General features: G+C 44.8%; 1 protein-coding gene across 1 annotated transcript in view; it reads right to left on the reverse strand.

Moving 5' to 3' along the window:
• Window positions 1–16,335, reverse strand: part of KIF5C (kinesin family member 5C) — an 87,771-nt gene extending 71,436 nt beyond the window's left edge. Inside the window, exon 1 of the mRNA XM_075152680.1 lies at window positions 16,070–16,335. Coding sequence (XP_075008781.1) covers window positions 16,070–16,195 — 126 coding nt within the window. The 5' untranslated portion in view covers window positions 16,196–16,335. The remainder of the gene's footprint in view (window positions 1–16,069) is intronic.
• Between the last annotated feature and the right edge of the window lie 1,280 nt (window positions 16,336–17,615).

Genomic DNA, 17,615 nt, shown 5'->3' on the forward strand with positions numbered 1-17,615 from the left:
TGTTCTGCAGAGAAAGCATTTCACAAGCATAAACTGTCACATTTGCAGCTGGGCTATATACTCATTCAGTCTCCCGGGGATTAATCCAGAGCCACTAATTTATTGTGCGACTCAATCCTGACGGAGGAGTTCCTGGAGGGTCTTGAAACTGTCCTGGCAATCACAACAGCAGCGAGCCCAGAGCTCAACAGCCATTGTACGCAGGGAGTCCGGGCACATCTCTGCTCCCCAGACTGACTCCCTTCACACTGACCTGTGCGGAGCCAAAATGCTGCCTGCATGGTGGCACAGCATGGTGAGAACATGGTTCTCCACTGGGGACACGCTCCACCAAACAGGGTTGAATTGTTCTCATCCCGTTATCACTTATAGTAAACTGTAGGACCAACAGCAACACCGGTACATGTAGATTATTTTCCTCTGCCATCAAGAACTGAAAGATCTCAAATGTTCAAAGGCCCAGTGTCCGAGACAGGTGAGAGAGGAAGATATCAACGTCCATAATCTAATGGAGTAACTGTACTCCCAGAGATCAGGAAATAACCCTCACCCTTGATACCTTGCTGGCTGAGTGTGTTCCTGATTCACTGGGAGACCAGTAACAACAATTTAGACTTGCTTCCTCACTTACAAACCGAGATACTAAATGCCAGCAGTGCTGGGAGCTTGAATGTTTACTGACCTGATGTTGTAGCAGGAACTTAAAAGCGTACAATATAACAGAAACATTATCACTAGTCTGCCCCAGCCTCCTCTCATGCAACGTAATTAAAAACACATGCACGGAAAACACATCAGAGAATTAAGGAAGAGAATGACAGCACCGCCGCTTCTGTACTTCCCTCTGCCTTTTCCATTGAAAAGTGATACTCAAAAGAAGAACTGGAAGGGCAGCACACAGGGTAGTGCTGTATCTAGTTTTATCTATAAAGATATGTGATGCACAGCCGCCCTAGCATTGCCTTTTATTTTGCAGCGTGGCTGCTGGTAGCCTAGACTCGTGTTGTATATTGGAAATACTCGGCTCTGCGTCTCAGCGACTAGAGTAACAGCTACAATGGAAGAGCCTTCACAGAAGCTCAGATGTCGAGGCAGGCAGAGCAATTACCCTGTCACCAAGTAATGCAGACAAGTTGCTCCTGGCAACAAACCTCTTCAGACGTGGACGGAGAACAGCGTTCACAGAACAGAGACCCCACGCACGAGTGCGGCCATTTTGATGAGCTTCTGCGCACCCGCCATTTCTCTCCGTTATGGTACTGCGGACTCTGCAGCACCTGGGGCAGACCCATTACTGCAAGGTCTGTGCTTCACACGTGAAATGCACGTCTAAAAGCTTATTTCATAAGAGCACGGAGCGAGATTAGATCTTCCGGGAAGGAATGCGCAGGAACTGCAGTGTTTCACACGGCGTTTGATTCCCACTACAAAATTGCTGACCTCCTTTCACTCTGGTAACACTTCCATTGATTTCTTTTACCTTTTCTTCTGATTCTTATCTCAGTTTGCCCAGTTTCCTCTCCGCCTGCCATTTCACCCAATTTAAGACAAGCAGGGGCGGAGGAGAGAGGCGGCAGCTCCCCTTTGGGAGGAACAAAGCCACCCGGCACCGGCCAAGCACAAGCCTGGTCACTTGGAGCTTCAGCTCTAGCCTGCAAGAGCATCGGTTCCTGTCACCTCTGCGTAAGAGGTGTACCCTCTGCACAAAGAGGAACCTGCTCACTCCCATCCATAGCCTTACAACCAACGAACTTCTGCTTTTTGGCTTGTTGCACTGATTTCCTTATATATCTCATCTCATTATCCAGAGGAAAAAATAAAAAGCAGAACTCTCAGTTTTACTTAATATGTCCAAATCTCACAATTTTAGCACCAATCATCCAGTTTTCCTCAAGCTAAAGCATCTGGGGCCAGGTAATTATACAAAAATCATAGTTTTTAATAATATTTAAAAAATAAGGATTCTGTCTCTGATGTAGAGGGGCTAGGAAAGCTAAAGTAGGAAACTGTTAAACAGAGACCCCAATACTCTTTGTAAAACCCATACATTTCTGGGAGCAGGGTCACAATAATGCAGTGCTTGGTTTGGTAATACTCAGCAATCCCATTCCAGTACAGGCATTCTTATTTGTACCTCTAGTTCATAAAAATCACATTAGGTAATTAGACAAGTAGAGTCAAAAAAACCCATCCTTACAAAAACATTGCAACCCCTTACAAACGAGAATTACTGCCTCCTCCATTTTTGCACCAGTTATCAGGAGGAACACAGAGTATTTAAGAATCTGGTTTTTGCATTTCTGATAAGTTACTCCATCACTGATAAATTAAGTCAATCACCAAAAAATTCAGAATTGTTTACATCTCATTCAAAATTCAAGTGGAATTGGTTCCGAATGGCTTTGCATTTGGTAGCGAGAACTTCTATGCCAACTTGTCCCATACTGAGAAATTTGTGGTGACAAGTTGTGCTTTCCTGGACAGCTGGCAAAGGGGTTCCGATTGTGTTATTACACAGAATACAGCTCAAAGAGTTACACAAATAATATGAATAAAAGTGGTATTATTGAGCTGGTTAAAACACACACACCCAGGCACACACAACAAAATATCCTCCTGTGAGCTTCGTAAGAATAAAAAGCTTCAGGATTTCTTTTTGAAATGCACTGCTTGGACCTTCTTTGGTAATTTTTGGTTTTTTAAGTGCAAAAATAGATTTTCTGGCTCATAACCCCTTCCCGTGCCCTCCCTGCAGGTAGAAATGCATTACAGCACATCTCTTCTTACAGCACAGCAATGAGAACAGCAGACCAGCCCCACTTTCTGCTAAATTATCCAGAAACAGGCAATGCTGGCTGGAATTATCTGACAGTAACTCTATTATCAGATTTAGTAATGCTGATATATTGCTTCTGCATTTTCCAAATCTTCAAAGCAGGGTACAACCTGGCCTGCCACACTCCGTTCCCTTACAGCGTTCAGGTGGCACAAGAAGTGATCATGTTAAACGCTTACACACGTGAGCGAAAGCCCTTGTGCTGTTTCTTAACCCGCTGTGGCAAGGAAGATGAAGAAAGGACCACGACCTATAAAATGACAGTCATATAAACACAGTACCTGTCTCGTATGTAAATCATGATTCATATTCCTATTTCTCTCTAGCAGAAACAAAAAACCTGCAAGACACAGGACTGTCAACTAGCAGAAAATAAGGAGGATAAGGAGGGTGCAAACAATCACTAAACCTTTTATTTGCATCAGCATAAGCAGTTGTTCTTCCTGTTAAGTCACAAGCCATTCTGCTGACAGACTTCAACCTCCAGCCACCCTCACCATTTGGCACTCTTTCCAAGAAAAAAAAAAAACAGACCCCTTAGTCCTGAAGCCGCAGAGGTCTATTGTCTTCCCCATCCTTGACGTTTATCCAATTCACAATTCCTAGATCCCAAAGTCTCTGAAACCCATGCCACTCCAAACGGCAGTTTTTAATAATAATGAAAAGCAAAAATAAAAAGCAAGTAGTTCTTGTTACACAAACCAGCTCAGCCTTGGAGATAACTGGTAAATGAACAATCTCCTCTCCACCTGGCCCTTCTCCCCCGTACCCCCTCAAGAGGAGGGGTAACTTTTCCCAGACACACCAAGAGTGCAGTGGCAGCAAAAAGGAGCTGCCCGCTTTCCCTTCGCAGCGGCTTACCTGGAGGGGCTGAGCACTGCCTACTGCACGCATCCAGGGCAACAAGGCATCTTTATTAGCAATGCTCCACTTAGATGATCGTGAAAAAAAAAAACCCAGTGCAGGATCAGAGCTGTACCAGCAGGACAGCGCTGCCGTCGTTGCCCCTACACGGCTCTCAGCAGGAGCTCCTGCTGCTGCTCGTCAGTCGGAGGAGCAGCGGGGCTCCAGCGTTTGCCCCTGCACGCCTATGACTGCGTTCATACAATTCAGCCATTGCATGCAATAGAAATACATTTATACAGCCACCAATGGCTCTTTAGAAAAGAGGGACAGATAAGCAGCAACAGACTCCAAATCCTAAAGACAGAAGGTACTTCTCTCCAGGACAGAATAATTGCTCTGAATTCCCGCATCCACCAGCAAGACTACGGAGACACACAGCTGCTTCAGCTTTCAGGTTTCTTGCTTTTTAAAGAGCAGGTCCCAAACGACTTTCTCGAAATGAAACTGAAGTGTGTACCAGCAGCTACCATAGTACCAAAAATCAGAAACCCCTGAAATTCAAACCACCAAACCCAAAAACAGATAAGAGAAAAGGAAGGAGTATTTCCATTGTATAAACAAGGGACCGAAGAGCTGATGAGCCTAAGGTCACTTGCAAGTCAAATCCAGGTTTGTTCAGTTCCAGTACAAAGTCTGAATCCAAAACAGGCCAAATGCAAGCTCTACTCAGGTGAACAGATTAAGAGTTGCATCAAGCCAGAAGAGCAATGTACTCAGCTCAGTTAAAATTATACATTCATATAGTACTGCCATTGCTGAAATAGCACATGTACATATCATAAAACTTAAGAAAGAGTTCACTTAATTTTAAGAAAAACACAAGTCTGATATTAAGTGATATATTATTGACCAATTCTGACAAAAGTTAATTTAAAAAAAAATTTAAAAAACAGGGCAATAGTTCAGTCTGCTTCTAGAAAACAACCACATCAACAAGCCTCTCCACTAGCTCTGCACACAGCCAGCCTTCGAAAAGCACTGCAGGCAGGACCAGGGGCTGGTCTCCCCTGCGGCAGCTCCCGTCCTTCCACCGCGAGGATGAACAGCCTGGAGGGCTGCTGAAGGCAGCGCTTCTCACCTCTCCGAACGAGGCAGCCAGTTCCGCACTTGCTGCACTTACAGATATTCGTAGCCATCTCAGATAAGCAGCCCTTCAAACATCTTGATTAGAGGATGGAGACAGCAGTGACTCATCTCAGCATTTTTTTTTCCCCAAAGGGGAGCAGTTCTGCGGGTGAGTCGGGTGCCTCCCGAGCCGGGCACTGACAACCAGGGGTTTCCATTTCTCGTTCTTTTTGCCAGCTCTGGCACTGGATCACACAACACGCCTGGTATGAAACCACCTTAGGTGCTTCCATTTTCCTTCAGCTCTTAGCAGCAGAGTCCTACACAGAAAGAGCGAAGGCAACTCTTACGCAGTGCTTCACAGCTCAATGATCACAGATGGTATGATTCAAATAAATTGTTTATGCTGGCAACAGTTTTGTTTGAAGTTTATGGCTAAGGTTATTCTATAATACTCAGAAAATCTGGGCTGCACATAAAGCAAGCAAGGGACAGAATAAATCCTCTATTACCAATACAAGGAAACATTTTTCTCAAGTATAAAGAAACGCGTGCTTCTGTATAGCAAGATTAACTTTGCTTTAAGATTTGTTTGCATCATTGAACTACTTTGCTTTGAAGTTAAATTGTAAAAGATACCATAAAGTGAAAAATAATCAGGTCAATGTGTTTATCAAATGACAGCAGTTTTCCACTGGGTATTTATGGTTGACCCAGAAAGTGGTAAGAAAATAAAAAAAGCATACAATAAGTTCTAAGAGGAGAAAACCAAACAAAATGCAATATAAAAGGGGAGAGGGGGGAAAAAAAGGTAACATAAAGGGGAGAGGAAAAAAAATAAAAGGTAAAATAAAAGGGGAGAGGAGAAAAATAAAACGCAATATAAAAGGGGAGAGAAGTAGAGGATGGATATGACATGGGTTCGAGACTAACAGGTCAGTCTTCAGTACCGGCATTTTGTATGATTTATATGGTGACAAAAATCAGCACTGGGCTGTTAAAGAGGAACTAACTGCTGCAGTTGGAGAAGACGGAGCTGTATGGGTGCAGAGAACTGTGTTTGCAGTGTAACTGAAACAACTACTAAGAACATCAGCAGTAAAACCTAAGAGCAGTGTGGCTTCCCAGGGTCAGAGAAGTCATTGCGTTTTAAAAGGGCACGCGGCATTGATCAAGCCGTCAGCAAATTCTGTCAGGAACACAGCGAACAAGGCAAGACATACACATTCCCTGTGCCTGCTCCAGCTGAACTAGCCACAAGCGCCTCTTCATGGAACATCACTGCATGTTATGAGCTAGTCCAATATACATAAAGATACATACATAGATATATACATCCTCCGACTGCATTCTGTGCTTCCCTCACTAGGCTCTAGTGCCTGCAAGTACAGCTGCTCAGCTATTTGTACTACAGAGCAATGTATTAAAAAAAAGCCAGATGACTTTCCTTAGTAGATTTTTGGAACAGATTATTACTAAGTGAACAATATAAAATCTCAAAGCTCTCTGAGAAGTTGCAGCATTATCCACATCTCGCTGTTGGCCTAAATACAGAGATTCAAGCAATTCAGGAGAACTGTACAGGCAAGAAAAGAGATTACAACTGCTGAAAAATCCGACTTCTGTTAACAGCTTTGCTAAAAATATTCACTAACCCAGTTACCCCAATTCAGATAATGGTCTCCTGCACATCCTTTGCTAAGGGAGAGAATAATTTAGCTGTCAGAATGATACTTGTGTATCAGAGACTCAACTTCCCTGTGGATTCCCAATGTGACTTTAAAAGTCAACTTTCACCCCCCAAAATAAGAGGTCTTCTTTACCTCACAGACTGCCACAAGGACAATGAAATAGAAAAGACTGTGTCATAGCAACAATATCTAAGTAAATTCAGGAATATTTTGTTCAGGAGTACAGCAAAAATTATCGCAAGCCTTTGGGCCATTTGACATATAAGAAAATGTGGTTTTCACTACAGCATCCTCCTCATGCAACAGAAATGTTTAACAGCAACTTCAAAACAACCACAGTTTTTCAAGAATCCTACTGCTCCCTGACCCAGAAGAGAGTCTCTTACACCAACCAAGAGCATCTCCTATCCATCGTTATAACTAGGTAGCGGAGTAAGATTTCTTTTAGCAGAGAGTGAAGCACTGAAAAAATGAATCACTTTTAGCAAAGACATCTAAGAGGACTACTATTAAATATTTAAGTTCTTATCTCTGAATACTCATTTCTCATGGGGAAAAAATCCAACATTCTTGGTTTCAATTAGACTCTATCTCATAATTTGAAAATATGCATTTTCTGAAGCTGTCATGGGACGAATTATTGATATTATAACGGGAATCTGATAACAATCACATGCATTTCCAGACATCCCATAAAAAGTCAAGAACCATAAAAGATGCCATAAATATATAGAAACAGTTTGGCTCTTTCCAGTAGATGAATAAAACCAGGAATCCACCAGAAATACCACATCTGTGACTCCACACCTTTAAGATTCTGAAGGATCCCATTTTGGATATTTTGAGGTAAAGGTTTTTTTGCTGTTGTGTTGGTTTTGTTTTGTTTTTGTTTTTTTTTTTTAAAGTATGGAATATTTTCACACCCCAAAATCCAACAAAATTGAATAAAGGTATTTTCCCAGTTCACAAAGCCATCACAGAGACAAGCACCATTATCCAGGGTGTACCTTCCAGTGGAGCTGGAAGAAACAAACATCAGCAACACCGCAGTAAAGTGAAAAGTGTCAAGCAATTCCTGAGCAACTCTGAATCACTTTTCAGTGACTTCAGCTGAAGCACAGATTACCCGGTACTGCACACCCAGGCTGTTGTCTCAAATGACTTGGATCCAGTGTCCCTTCATTTTTCTGCCCACTGCCAAAGCACAGCTCTGCTGCCTCGTCTTGCAGCGTCCTGGTTCTCAACAATACAGAGAATTGAGAGCAGACCCCAAATCAAGACTCATTCCCACACAGATACAGGTATTTTAAGTCACCTGAGTATCTTGGTATATAACTTTTCAGAACGAGTCTTACCTTGGCATGATCTCTGAATTTTAAAAGGCTGCAGCAACACAAAAGAAACAAAAGAGGGAAAGTAAAGGGTCTGAAAGTAGTTGGTAGGTAATTGTGTTTGGTCTTGTTGGGCTACATTAAGACAAAACATGTCAAGCTCAACGGGACCCAACAAAAACAGACACAAAACGTCCTGTGCACAGGACTGCTGTCTATGTTAAGGAAAAAAAGAATAAAAACCCAAACCACAAATAAATCCCCTTGTGTAGAAAACATTCATGCCAAATTCCAAATGCACCTTTGCATTCAACTAAACCAGCCAGAATTTAACAAGAAACACATGAGCAACCAGACCGTCCCAAGCCATGGAAGCTAATAGGTAAAAATCGGATTATGTGTTACTCGTCCAAGCAGAGAACAGATCACCCCATTCATTTGTTCCTTCTGTGCCACTGCCCCCTTTTCAAAACATGTCCACAACTCCCCTTTTCCCTACACGTACGGTATTATCGATGAACAGCTCAATTTATGCACGCTGAAGACTTCAAACAAAAGAACAGACAAATACCGATGACACAAGATACTTAACTTTCATTTAACATTGTCCTCAGCGGAAGGAAAAGCCCACCTTTAAGAAAACACAGTTGTGAGATCTGCAGGTGTTGCAGCTCTGCAACTTGCTCTGATAGACTGGTTACAGAGTTAGAAATGTACGTTAGTGCCTGGAGACACGTTAGGCATTTCAGAACCAGTAAATCCGGAAGAAAACAAATCCTAAGGTGAGTCATTTTCATGATAACAGGAAGGACACAAAGGTAATACCAAGGCTGTCGGCTGTCTAGTTAAAAACTGTCACGAAAAACTAAATTAAATAATCTCTCCTCCTAAGTATCTGTTTTTACGGAAGCATCCCTCCCCCACCCCAATCCTCAAAAAAACTACTACAGAGAAACGCATATTAATATTAAAAACTTATAAGTGGCATCTCATCTTTCATTTTATCTTTTGTAACGGTTTTTATTCTTCTGGCACAGTTTGAAGCACTGAAACAATATGTGGAGATGTAAGTACACATCACTCCCTAACAGCTTCCTCACTGCACGTTAAGCCTTCATTTAGGGCTGGAAGCTTCAGGAGAAATCATCTCCAATGATGCAGAAAAAAAAAGTACTCCCAGACTTCCCCAAATACCGATAAATCTGACTGAACAGCCATTTGCAAAAACGAATCCAAACACCAGTGACTAACTACTGCATCTCAGGGGAAGGAAACAAAGACCGCAACAAGCTGGAACGAGCTACACGGCTTCAGATGCTGAATGGTCTAAACCTTCTGGTCTGAACGAAAGGCATCCTGCAGGAGCTACCACAGGAAAAAAGACAACACTGACAGTGCCATGAGACTACATTTTCCAGTTGTTTGACAATCTGTCTTGTTGAAATACATCATCTATAGTTAAGTTTCAAACCTTTAAGTAGGAATCCATGTTTTTGACAGGATAGGTATGCAGGATGAAGATATTTTTAGAGAAAGATATCCAAATGGGATTAGAAAAAGATAAAAAAAGCCTTCAATGTCTTAAGGAAACACAAAAGGGAAATTGCTCTGGTGAAAAAATAATAAGCTTTGTATTTTGAGTAAATTATCTTTCTACCACCAACAACAATAAATAGAAACCATTTTCACACCTTATTTCTCACTACATTTTTAGAAAACAGAAAAGCACATACAAGTACAACTTCATCCAAGGAGTACCCATTGATCCGCATCGAATAATTTTTCCCCAGTTCCACTCTTACAGACAAGCTTGAAAGAATATCCCTTCCAGAAGAGAAACAGCAGAGGATTCAGAAAAGAAACAAACAGAAACCCCCAAACCACACTGGCCCCGCAGACGTGACTATCTATGCTTAAATCTAGCATAGATAGCTAAATGCTTAAATCTAGCAAGAATGTGCCAAGCAGTGTTTAACAAGCCAAGGATTTTGCTTCTAACCTTAACTGGGAGGAAAGTATCTCTGTCTCAAGAGCATCTTAGAAAACTGGTTTGGTGCCAGCAGAGTCCCGGGAGCCGAATCTGCTGCTGCTCATCCCGACACCTGTGGTGCAGCCTGGGGGAACCCCCCAGGGCATCGCTACCCACAGGACTCGGGCAGACATGAGGGCATTGCTCATACAGCCGCTCACTACCCTCTAAACAACGCCACACGCTGTCCCATGCGATGTTTCAAAGCTCTACATGTGCCAAATCGCCATGCAAACCCACAGCATTTCCTTAGCAAAGCCACCTCCCCATCCCGTACCGACCCAGCCCAGGTTATGGGATCGGACAGATGCTAAGGCTCATGGTGGAGGAGAACGTCCGGGGTTTGGAGAAGCTCGGAGACTTTTTTGCAAGCCCTTATCAAGACAGATTTTTTCCACTGACTTATGTTACGGGAGAGTAAGTAATATTGTACATTACATTTGCTTCGGTGCTTTATGGAAGTATCGCTGTGTCAAGAAATAAATGTATTGTATTTCTTGATAATTAGATCCAGAACAGTTTCATTCTTTAGCCAACACACTGTAAAAACAGAACCAAAAAACTACTCTGCCCGTCATCTCGTCTGTCCCGGGATTTTAACCTTCTACACAAGCTTCTGAAAATAAGTGTGAAGCACAGCAGCACGCCTTAGGAAAATAACTACTCTCTTTAAATATCAAGCACACGAACAGCTCCCTGAATGGCTACCACACCAGTTCTTCACTAAATGAAATAATTTCTTCTGCAAGGCACAGAAAAGCCATCCAGACCCAGTGGAATCATCCTGTATTTGTTCTTTCCCAAATGAACAGCAACGTGCTATGATCTACAGGCTTCCGCTTCTTCCTGAGGTACCTACTGGCTTAAGCTACTGAGAGAAATCACCCAAAAAAAGCAAGTGCCAGATCTGTCAGTCTTGTGTTGCTACTGCTCTGGAAATAGTCTGACCTGAAAGCAGCATAGCCCAAAGCCACAGGGGAATGAGCACTGCACATCGTGGTTCATCTCATCTACAAAACAGGAAAATGCAGCAGGTTAGAGACGTTCGCAGCTTATGCGAACAGGAAAATCTTAAAATGTAGGAGGATTAGCAACATTTTTGAAAGAAACAGCTCCCACAAAGGTAGTTGTCAGCTCTTGGTGTCTTCAGATACCATCGATTCCAAATAAATGTCACGCTTAGCTATGCCAGCTACTTGTATCTCACAACAGTCCTTCACAAAAAGCTTTCATACAAAGCTTGCTTAGTCTTCACTGGAAAAGAAGAGTTGAGCAGAGCTGGAAAACACACCAAAGATGCTGGGAGACAAAGCAAGCATTAGGTTCCCAGATTAAGCCTTCTGCTAGGAAAACGGCATGCTGTGTATCCACTGACATATTTTACACCAAGACAGAAATCCCATCTCACTTCACATCCTACATCAAACCGGTATGAGCTTTTTATAAAAGGTATTTACAGATACGTCATGAACAAACTCCGTAAGCAGAACTGCTGTGCATTTTGAGGTAGAGATGGATGAAAAAAGCCACGCAGCACAGGGTGGATTTTGAATTTTTTTTTTTTTTTTTAACTAGTCATTTATCTACTATCCCAGGGTTTTTTTGTGGGTCTGTCTTAACCACAGAGTGATAACTGCTTAACAGCCTGATTTCTGTACAGGAGGGACGTAAGAACGTGACTTTTTTTCATTAGTACAAACTCTACTGACTTTACTGGCGTACATGAAATAAAAGGTAAAACGTACCCAAATATTCTAGGGATGGAAGTAAGTGAGAATCTCTCCACAAGGCAACATTCCAAACAGTACTTACAGCCCAAAGTATTAAAAAAAAAACCCACAACCCTGCTCAGATTGCACCCCACCCGCTGCAAAGGAATCAGCCATCAATTTTTGTTTTCTTTTCCTGCATGGAATATGACTCTGCAAAACAGCAGCGACCATCGCACAGCAGCAGAGCATCAGGTGATGATATTTTTGTTTGTTTTTAGGCACAACAGTTAATTATGTGGAATGTTTTGCGGATGAAATAACAGGATTTTCCCCCATGGGAGTAAAACACGATCTGCAGGGACCCTCCCGTTCACCCTGTAGCTCTCCGCTGGTTTTCCCACGAGCAGTTTGCTGTGGGAGCTGGCAGAGAGTTACTCTAAAGCCCCCCAGCGCAGGCAGCGAGGGGCTGAGGAAGGCTCTGCGCCGCTGCCTGACACCGAGCGCGCAGCAGAGAACTGCAGTGCTCAGCAGCTCCTGCTAAGCTGGGCTTCACACGCTGCAGCTCAAAAAGCAGCTGACAACCAGAATGAAGAGTCTTTTATCTTCTTTCTGGTAATATTAACATGAGGTTTCTGAGCTGGCTAGAAAGATTTGGTTTAGACGTTCTCCTTACCAAACAGGAGATATTTGCCTGAAAAATCAGTTTCAGATCAGCCTTGTACTAAAAGGGAAGCAGTCACTCTAGTCCTAACAGAGAAAGGAGGTGAAAAATGCTCCTTCACAACTGAATTCCTCTATTGTTTACAACAGGGGAGGGGGAAAAGGGCTGGAAGCACTCTCCCCCATAAACCTAAACCAGAAAAGTGTCCTCAGGGAGAGCATCCCACCAGGTGCTGAGCCTCTCTGCATCCTCCCTTTGCAGGTGCTCAGGAATAAAAGCACTCGGAGGAAGGGCGGAAGCATGAAGAAACCACACGCCAGAAGGCTGCCTCAGTTGCTTACTACAGCAAACGGCTCCATGCTCTCCAACAAGACCGTAAGAAGCAAGCCAACTAGAAAAATACATTTTTAGGTATGTCAGCCAACAGAATGAATCAAAGAGTCACCTTGAGGTTGCAGAGGAGCAGAAGCATAAAATGAAACTGCAGTCTGTTGAGCCTGTTGTGTAGCTAACCGCAAAAGAAAGCGATGGATTTACCACTGTCGCCTTTTCCTGCTTGGTTAAAGATGAGACACATCTAAAAGGCTTTTCTATTTTAAACTTCAAAGTAGAATCAAAAGCCAGTGGGTTTTCTCTGTTTTAACCAAAGGAAAATTTAAGGTAAGACATTTTAATCTTCCATACATCACTGCGTTGCATGTGCAAAGGGCATGAAGATGGATGGAAGAGGCCAGAATGTAAGACACTGGGTCAAATCCCAACTCCGAGGGGTTTAACTGGTTTGAACGGAGTTAGGACATTGCCCTAGGACTTCCCGGACAAAAAGCTCTGAACCACACAACCACAGGCATCATAGAGATACAGTGTGAAAGATATCCTGGGGAAACTCAAGCCTAAGTTGTTAAACTTCCTTCATTGCTGTTTGTTTTCAAGAAATCTCATCAAGTCGTGATCTTTAATTTTTGTTGGAAAATCTGCTCAAGGTGCTAGAGAAGTATAATGGGGAGGTTGAGAAAGAAAGCATTTTCCCCACAATTGTTTGTTGGGAAGGAGAAGTAAATTTATTCAGACTTACTAGTCAGAAAAAATAGGTATTTCCTTTAAATCATTTATATTTTATTTTTTCTTATGTGATGACAGAATTCCTCTGGGGGGGGGTTGGTGGTTTTGTTTGGTTTTTTAAATTTTAACAGAACCCCTTTCTTTCCAATATTTTATGGAACAAAAATAAAAGCTGCATTGCAGTGTTTTTCAAATGCTATAGTAAAACACCAAAAAAAAGTGTTTGGTTCTGGTTTATTTTTGCTTTAGGTAATGTTTCTAAGAGCTTTTGGAGACTAAAATCCTGCTTTTCTAGAAGGAAGTCTACTCTGGTAGTGCCTTCCACCAGAATTAGGATTCCTTCCCCCTGCCAGGCATTATTTGTTGGAGCTAAGCAGTCACCCTAGACCAGTAAATAATAACAAATGGTACTGCTTTCTACTAACATAGCGCGGTGGCATCCAGTCTAGATCAAGTTACACCAAAGCTCAATGAGCTCAGTACTGCCAATGAAGAAGACAAAGAATATAGAAAGATTTTCATGTTCATTTACACTTACAAAACTACAAATATCCCCACAGAACCCCAGCCGGACGGTTTCTCTTTGAAAAAAAGCAGCTCTATTTGAGAACATATTGCACTAATTAAGATCCCTAAAACGTGCACCTAAAAAAGACCTGTATTTTGCCCTGTGAAGGGAAAGGAAAGGCATACTCTAAGCTTCTGACTAGATTCTCAAGATGGCTAATAACCCCAAAAAATTATCCTGCCAAATTGAATATACATATAAAAACAAATATTTACATGTATTTATATAAACAAACACATGCACTTTTTTCTCTTAACTATTTTTTTAAACTTCCATGGTAGCAAATTGACAGTTGCTGTTATTTTTCCTTTTTACCTTTACTAAAGGAATTATCTCCTGTCTGCAAGCTATAGATACCTTTTTCAAAGCATCATAGTTACTGTTTTCCGAGACAACAGATACTTTATAGACAAAGATACATTATATGCTTGCACATTGACTTAGGTATGAAAAAAGGATTCTAAATTCTACTTCTCTTAAAAAGATAGCATTGTTAAGGGATTTACAGTAGATGTCTTTTAATCTACTTTTAATATGTCTGAGGGTTTATTTATTTAAGGGGGGGAGGGGAATTTGCTGACATTTGTTCCTTAAACATCCAAATGATGCTGCTACAGTTACGCTTTCGTTCCAAATATTTGTGGACCAAAGACAGCCCTCCATTGCTGACTGAGATTGATAACCAACTTGATTATTCTATTGTTCACAGACTGTTGTTGGTTCTACGACTTTAACCTTCAAATAAAGAAAATTAATTTGGCCACACAGAAAACATATAATAAAAATAAATTAAGGAAAACAAGTTAGCCACTTACGTCCAGAATTGACTAATTTTTTTCCTTGCTTTTCCATAACTGTTTTGCAACTTTCATGAAAAAAGTTTCTAAAAAACTCGAGGTTTTAATAAGAATCTTGACAAATTATACAAGTAATTGCTCGTTCTGTGTATTAACAATTAGTTTTAAGATCTCTTTATCATAGTACAGCATGGATCATATTATCTGTGATCTGATAACGGTATTATCTACGGTTTAACACAGTAGACCAATATACAAAACAAAGCACCACGGACATGGGCTGGTTGGTCAGTAAATCAAAAATACAACTCAAGTTAAAGCGCCTGGCATTGTCTACGTACACCCACCAAAACCAGCACCAGCAGACCCTGAATGCAACCCCAACCGAGACACCCGCTTTGGAAAGCTCCAGCTCCGAGAACGAAAAGCAAAGGCACTTTTCCTGTGCAAGGCTGATGAACACGCTGCGCCATGTTAAACCCTCGGCGAAGGAGCCACATCCCGAACCACGGAGGGCCCAGATACACGCGCGCTTTGTTCATTTTAAAGCCTTTGCTATTGTGAACAGCCTACCCCTTGCAAAGCATGGGGAAAAGGCAGAGTTTGGAGTTGTTGCTGCAAGCAGGTAGTGACTTGATGTCTAAACCAATTTTTTTTTTTAAATGGGAAGAAAAAACTTCACCTCTGGTGGGTCATTTTAACTGACGACGCTTATGCAGTCCCCCGGTCGTTTTGCAGGGACCCGCCAGCACCGGCAACCCCGGCGCGTCCTGCCAGCGCTGCCCGGCCGCCCCCCGGGACAGGCACAGCCCATCGACCCCGCGCTCGGCTCGCCCCGGGGAGCTGCCCGGCATTTCGGAGCCGGCTCGGCTTTGTCTCGCCTCGCAGGGCTCCGCGCCCGCGGGGGATGCTGCGGGGGATGCTGCGCGGCCCCGGGCGCGGAGCGCTCCCGCAGCCCCGGCGAAGGGCATCCCCCCCGCAGCCCCCCGCGCACCGGGAAAACTTTCTCCCCGGCGGCTGCCGCAGGGGCGCGGCGGAGGCGCGGACGGCCGCCCCCGCGGAGCGCCGGCGAGCATGCCCAGTCACCGGCATGACATCAGCGCCGGCAGCGGCGGCCGCCCCCGCGCCCCCACCCCTCCCGGGCCCGGCCGGCGACCCCCGACGGGGAGCCCAGACCCCTCGCCCGCCGTTGAGGGGGGGGCGGGCAGCTCCGCCGGAGGGGAGCGGGCCCCGCGGGGAGCGCCGCCGCCCCTCCCTCCCTCGCTCCGCCGCAGCGGGAACAATGGGCGGTGGGGGGGGCCGGCGGGACCGCGGGAGGGATGCTCGCCCCGGGGAGGGATGCTCGCCCCGGGGAGGGATGCTCGCCCCGTCACGGCACCGCGCAGGCGGGAGAGGGATGCGGCAGACTCACCCCGATGACCACCGTCTCCTCGCCCTTGAATTTGGGGATGAATTTGTCCCCCCGGAGGATCTCCGCCTCGTTGAGGGGCCGGAACCGGCACATCACTTTGATGCTGCACTCGGCGGGATCCGCCATCTCGGCGGGGGGCGGGGGGGCGGCAGGGAGCGATCGCTCCGCCGGGCAGGTGCCGCAGACGCCCTGCTGCCGCCGACCGGGCGGGGCGGGGCGGGGCGAGGAGCCGCTCAGCGCCGGCAGCGGCCGCGCACCCCGGCTCGCCCCCCGCCCAGGCGCGGCTGCGCGGGGAGGGGCGGCGGGCGGCGCGGAGCCGAGCCCTGGCCCCCTCAGCGCCCGCGGGGCTCCGCCGCCGCGCGCGGGGCCTGCCGGGAGGCGTAGTCCGCGCGGCAGGTGGCGGCCGCCAACGGCTCTAACGGTCCTAACGGCTCCCCTCAGCGGCGCCCCCACCCCCGCCACGAAGGAGGGAGGGACAGCCGGCTCTTCCCGCCGCACAGCCGCCCTCCGCCGCCAGCTCTCCCCGCAGCGACCAGGTTAGCTCTTCGTCCTTGGTAATTTATAGTAGTTAACTGGGGGTTATCCCTCGCCATCCCGCACAGGCACGTCGGGGGTACGTCAAACAAGAACGCACAGCAGGGAGCAGGTATTTCGCTTCTACCTGGCTTTGTCGGCTCCATTTTTAAGGGCAGGGGCTCTCTTCTGGATTAGCCCTCCAGTTGCTGCTGCTCTCTAAGGGAAAATAAGAGGGGAACAAGGGGAGAGAACTGGAAACCTGCGCTTTGCCTCCCACACAAGCCAGATCTAGAACCAGGTTTAAAGGATATTGATTCCTGGGATGTCACGCCAGTGCTTCCCTTCATTGTATTACCCCTATTTTCTGTGAGAAAAAGCAGAAGCAATAGTATACCTCTGGGTGACGCTTTGACCTTGTTAAATTTACAAGTTTGTCACGATGCAGTCAATGAATCAGCATCTGGGAAAAACAGTGTCTGTAGCCTGTTCCTGTCGTCGTCCTCCTCCTCCTCCCCCCCTTTGCTCCCTGACAATGTTTCTTCCTTATCTGTTAAAAATACCCACAACTTACCCTCCTGCCCCCAACCCTGTGCCAAGGCTAGTCCATTTCACTGGATTAAAGTTAATTTTAAATAGTCTGATGTACCACGTGTAATCTCCTCCTCCTCCATCATTTTCTCCCTGCAAGAAGCTAGACCGCTTAAAGATGAATGCAACAACTGTTGATGTCTTTTGGAAAGTTGCAGACATTCCCTAGACTTCAGCAACTCCAAGCAACTTCTGAAACCGGTTTCCTCCAAGAGTACCAGTTTCAATTAGCCTCAGTCATACAATTAAGATGACAGTGGTCAGTTCTTCAGCATTTCTACAGACGTTTCCCTTTCTTCTAGCCACAGTGGTTGTCCTCATTACCTGATGGATGCGGGAAGAGCAGGCTAGTTACAAAGGCTTAAAAGCAATTACATCAGGGAGAGTTAGCAATGTGCAGCATGTGATAAGACATTATTATATAATGTGATTTATTCCCATG

This window comes from Calonectris borealis, chromosome 6 (assembly GCF_964195595.1).
Source record: "Calonectris borealis chromosome 6, bCalBor7.hap1.2, whole genome shotgun sequence".
Classification (NCBI taxonomy): domain Eukaryota; kingdom Metazoa; phylum Chordata; class Aves; order Procellariiformes; family Procellariidae; genus Calonectris; species Calonectris borealis.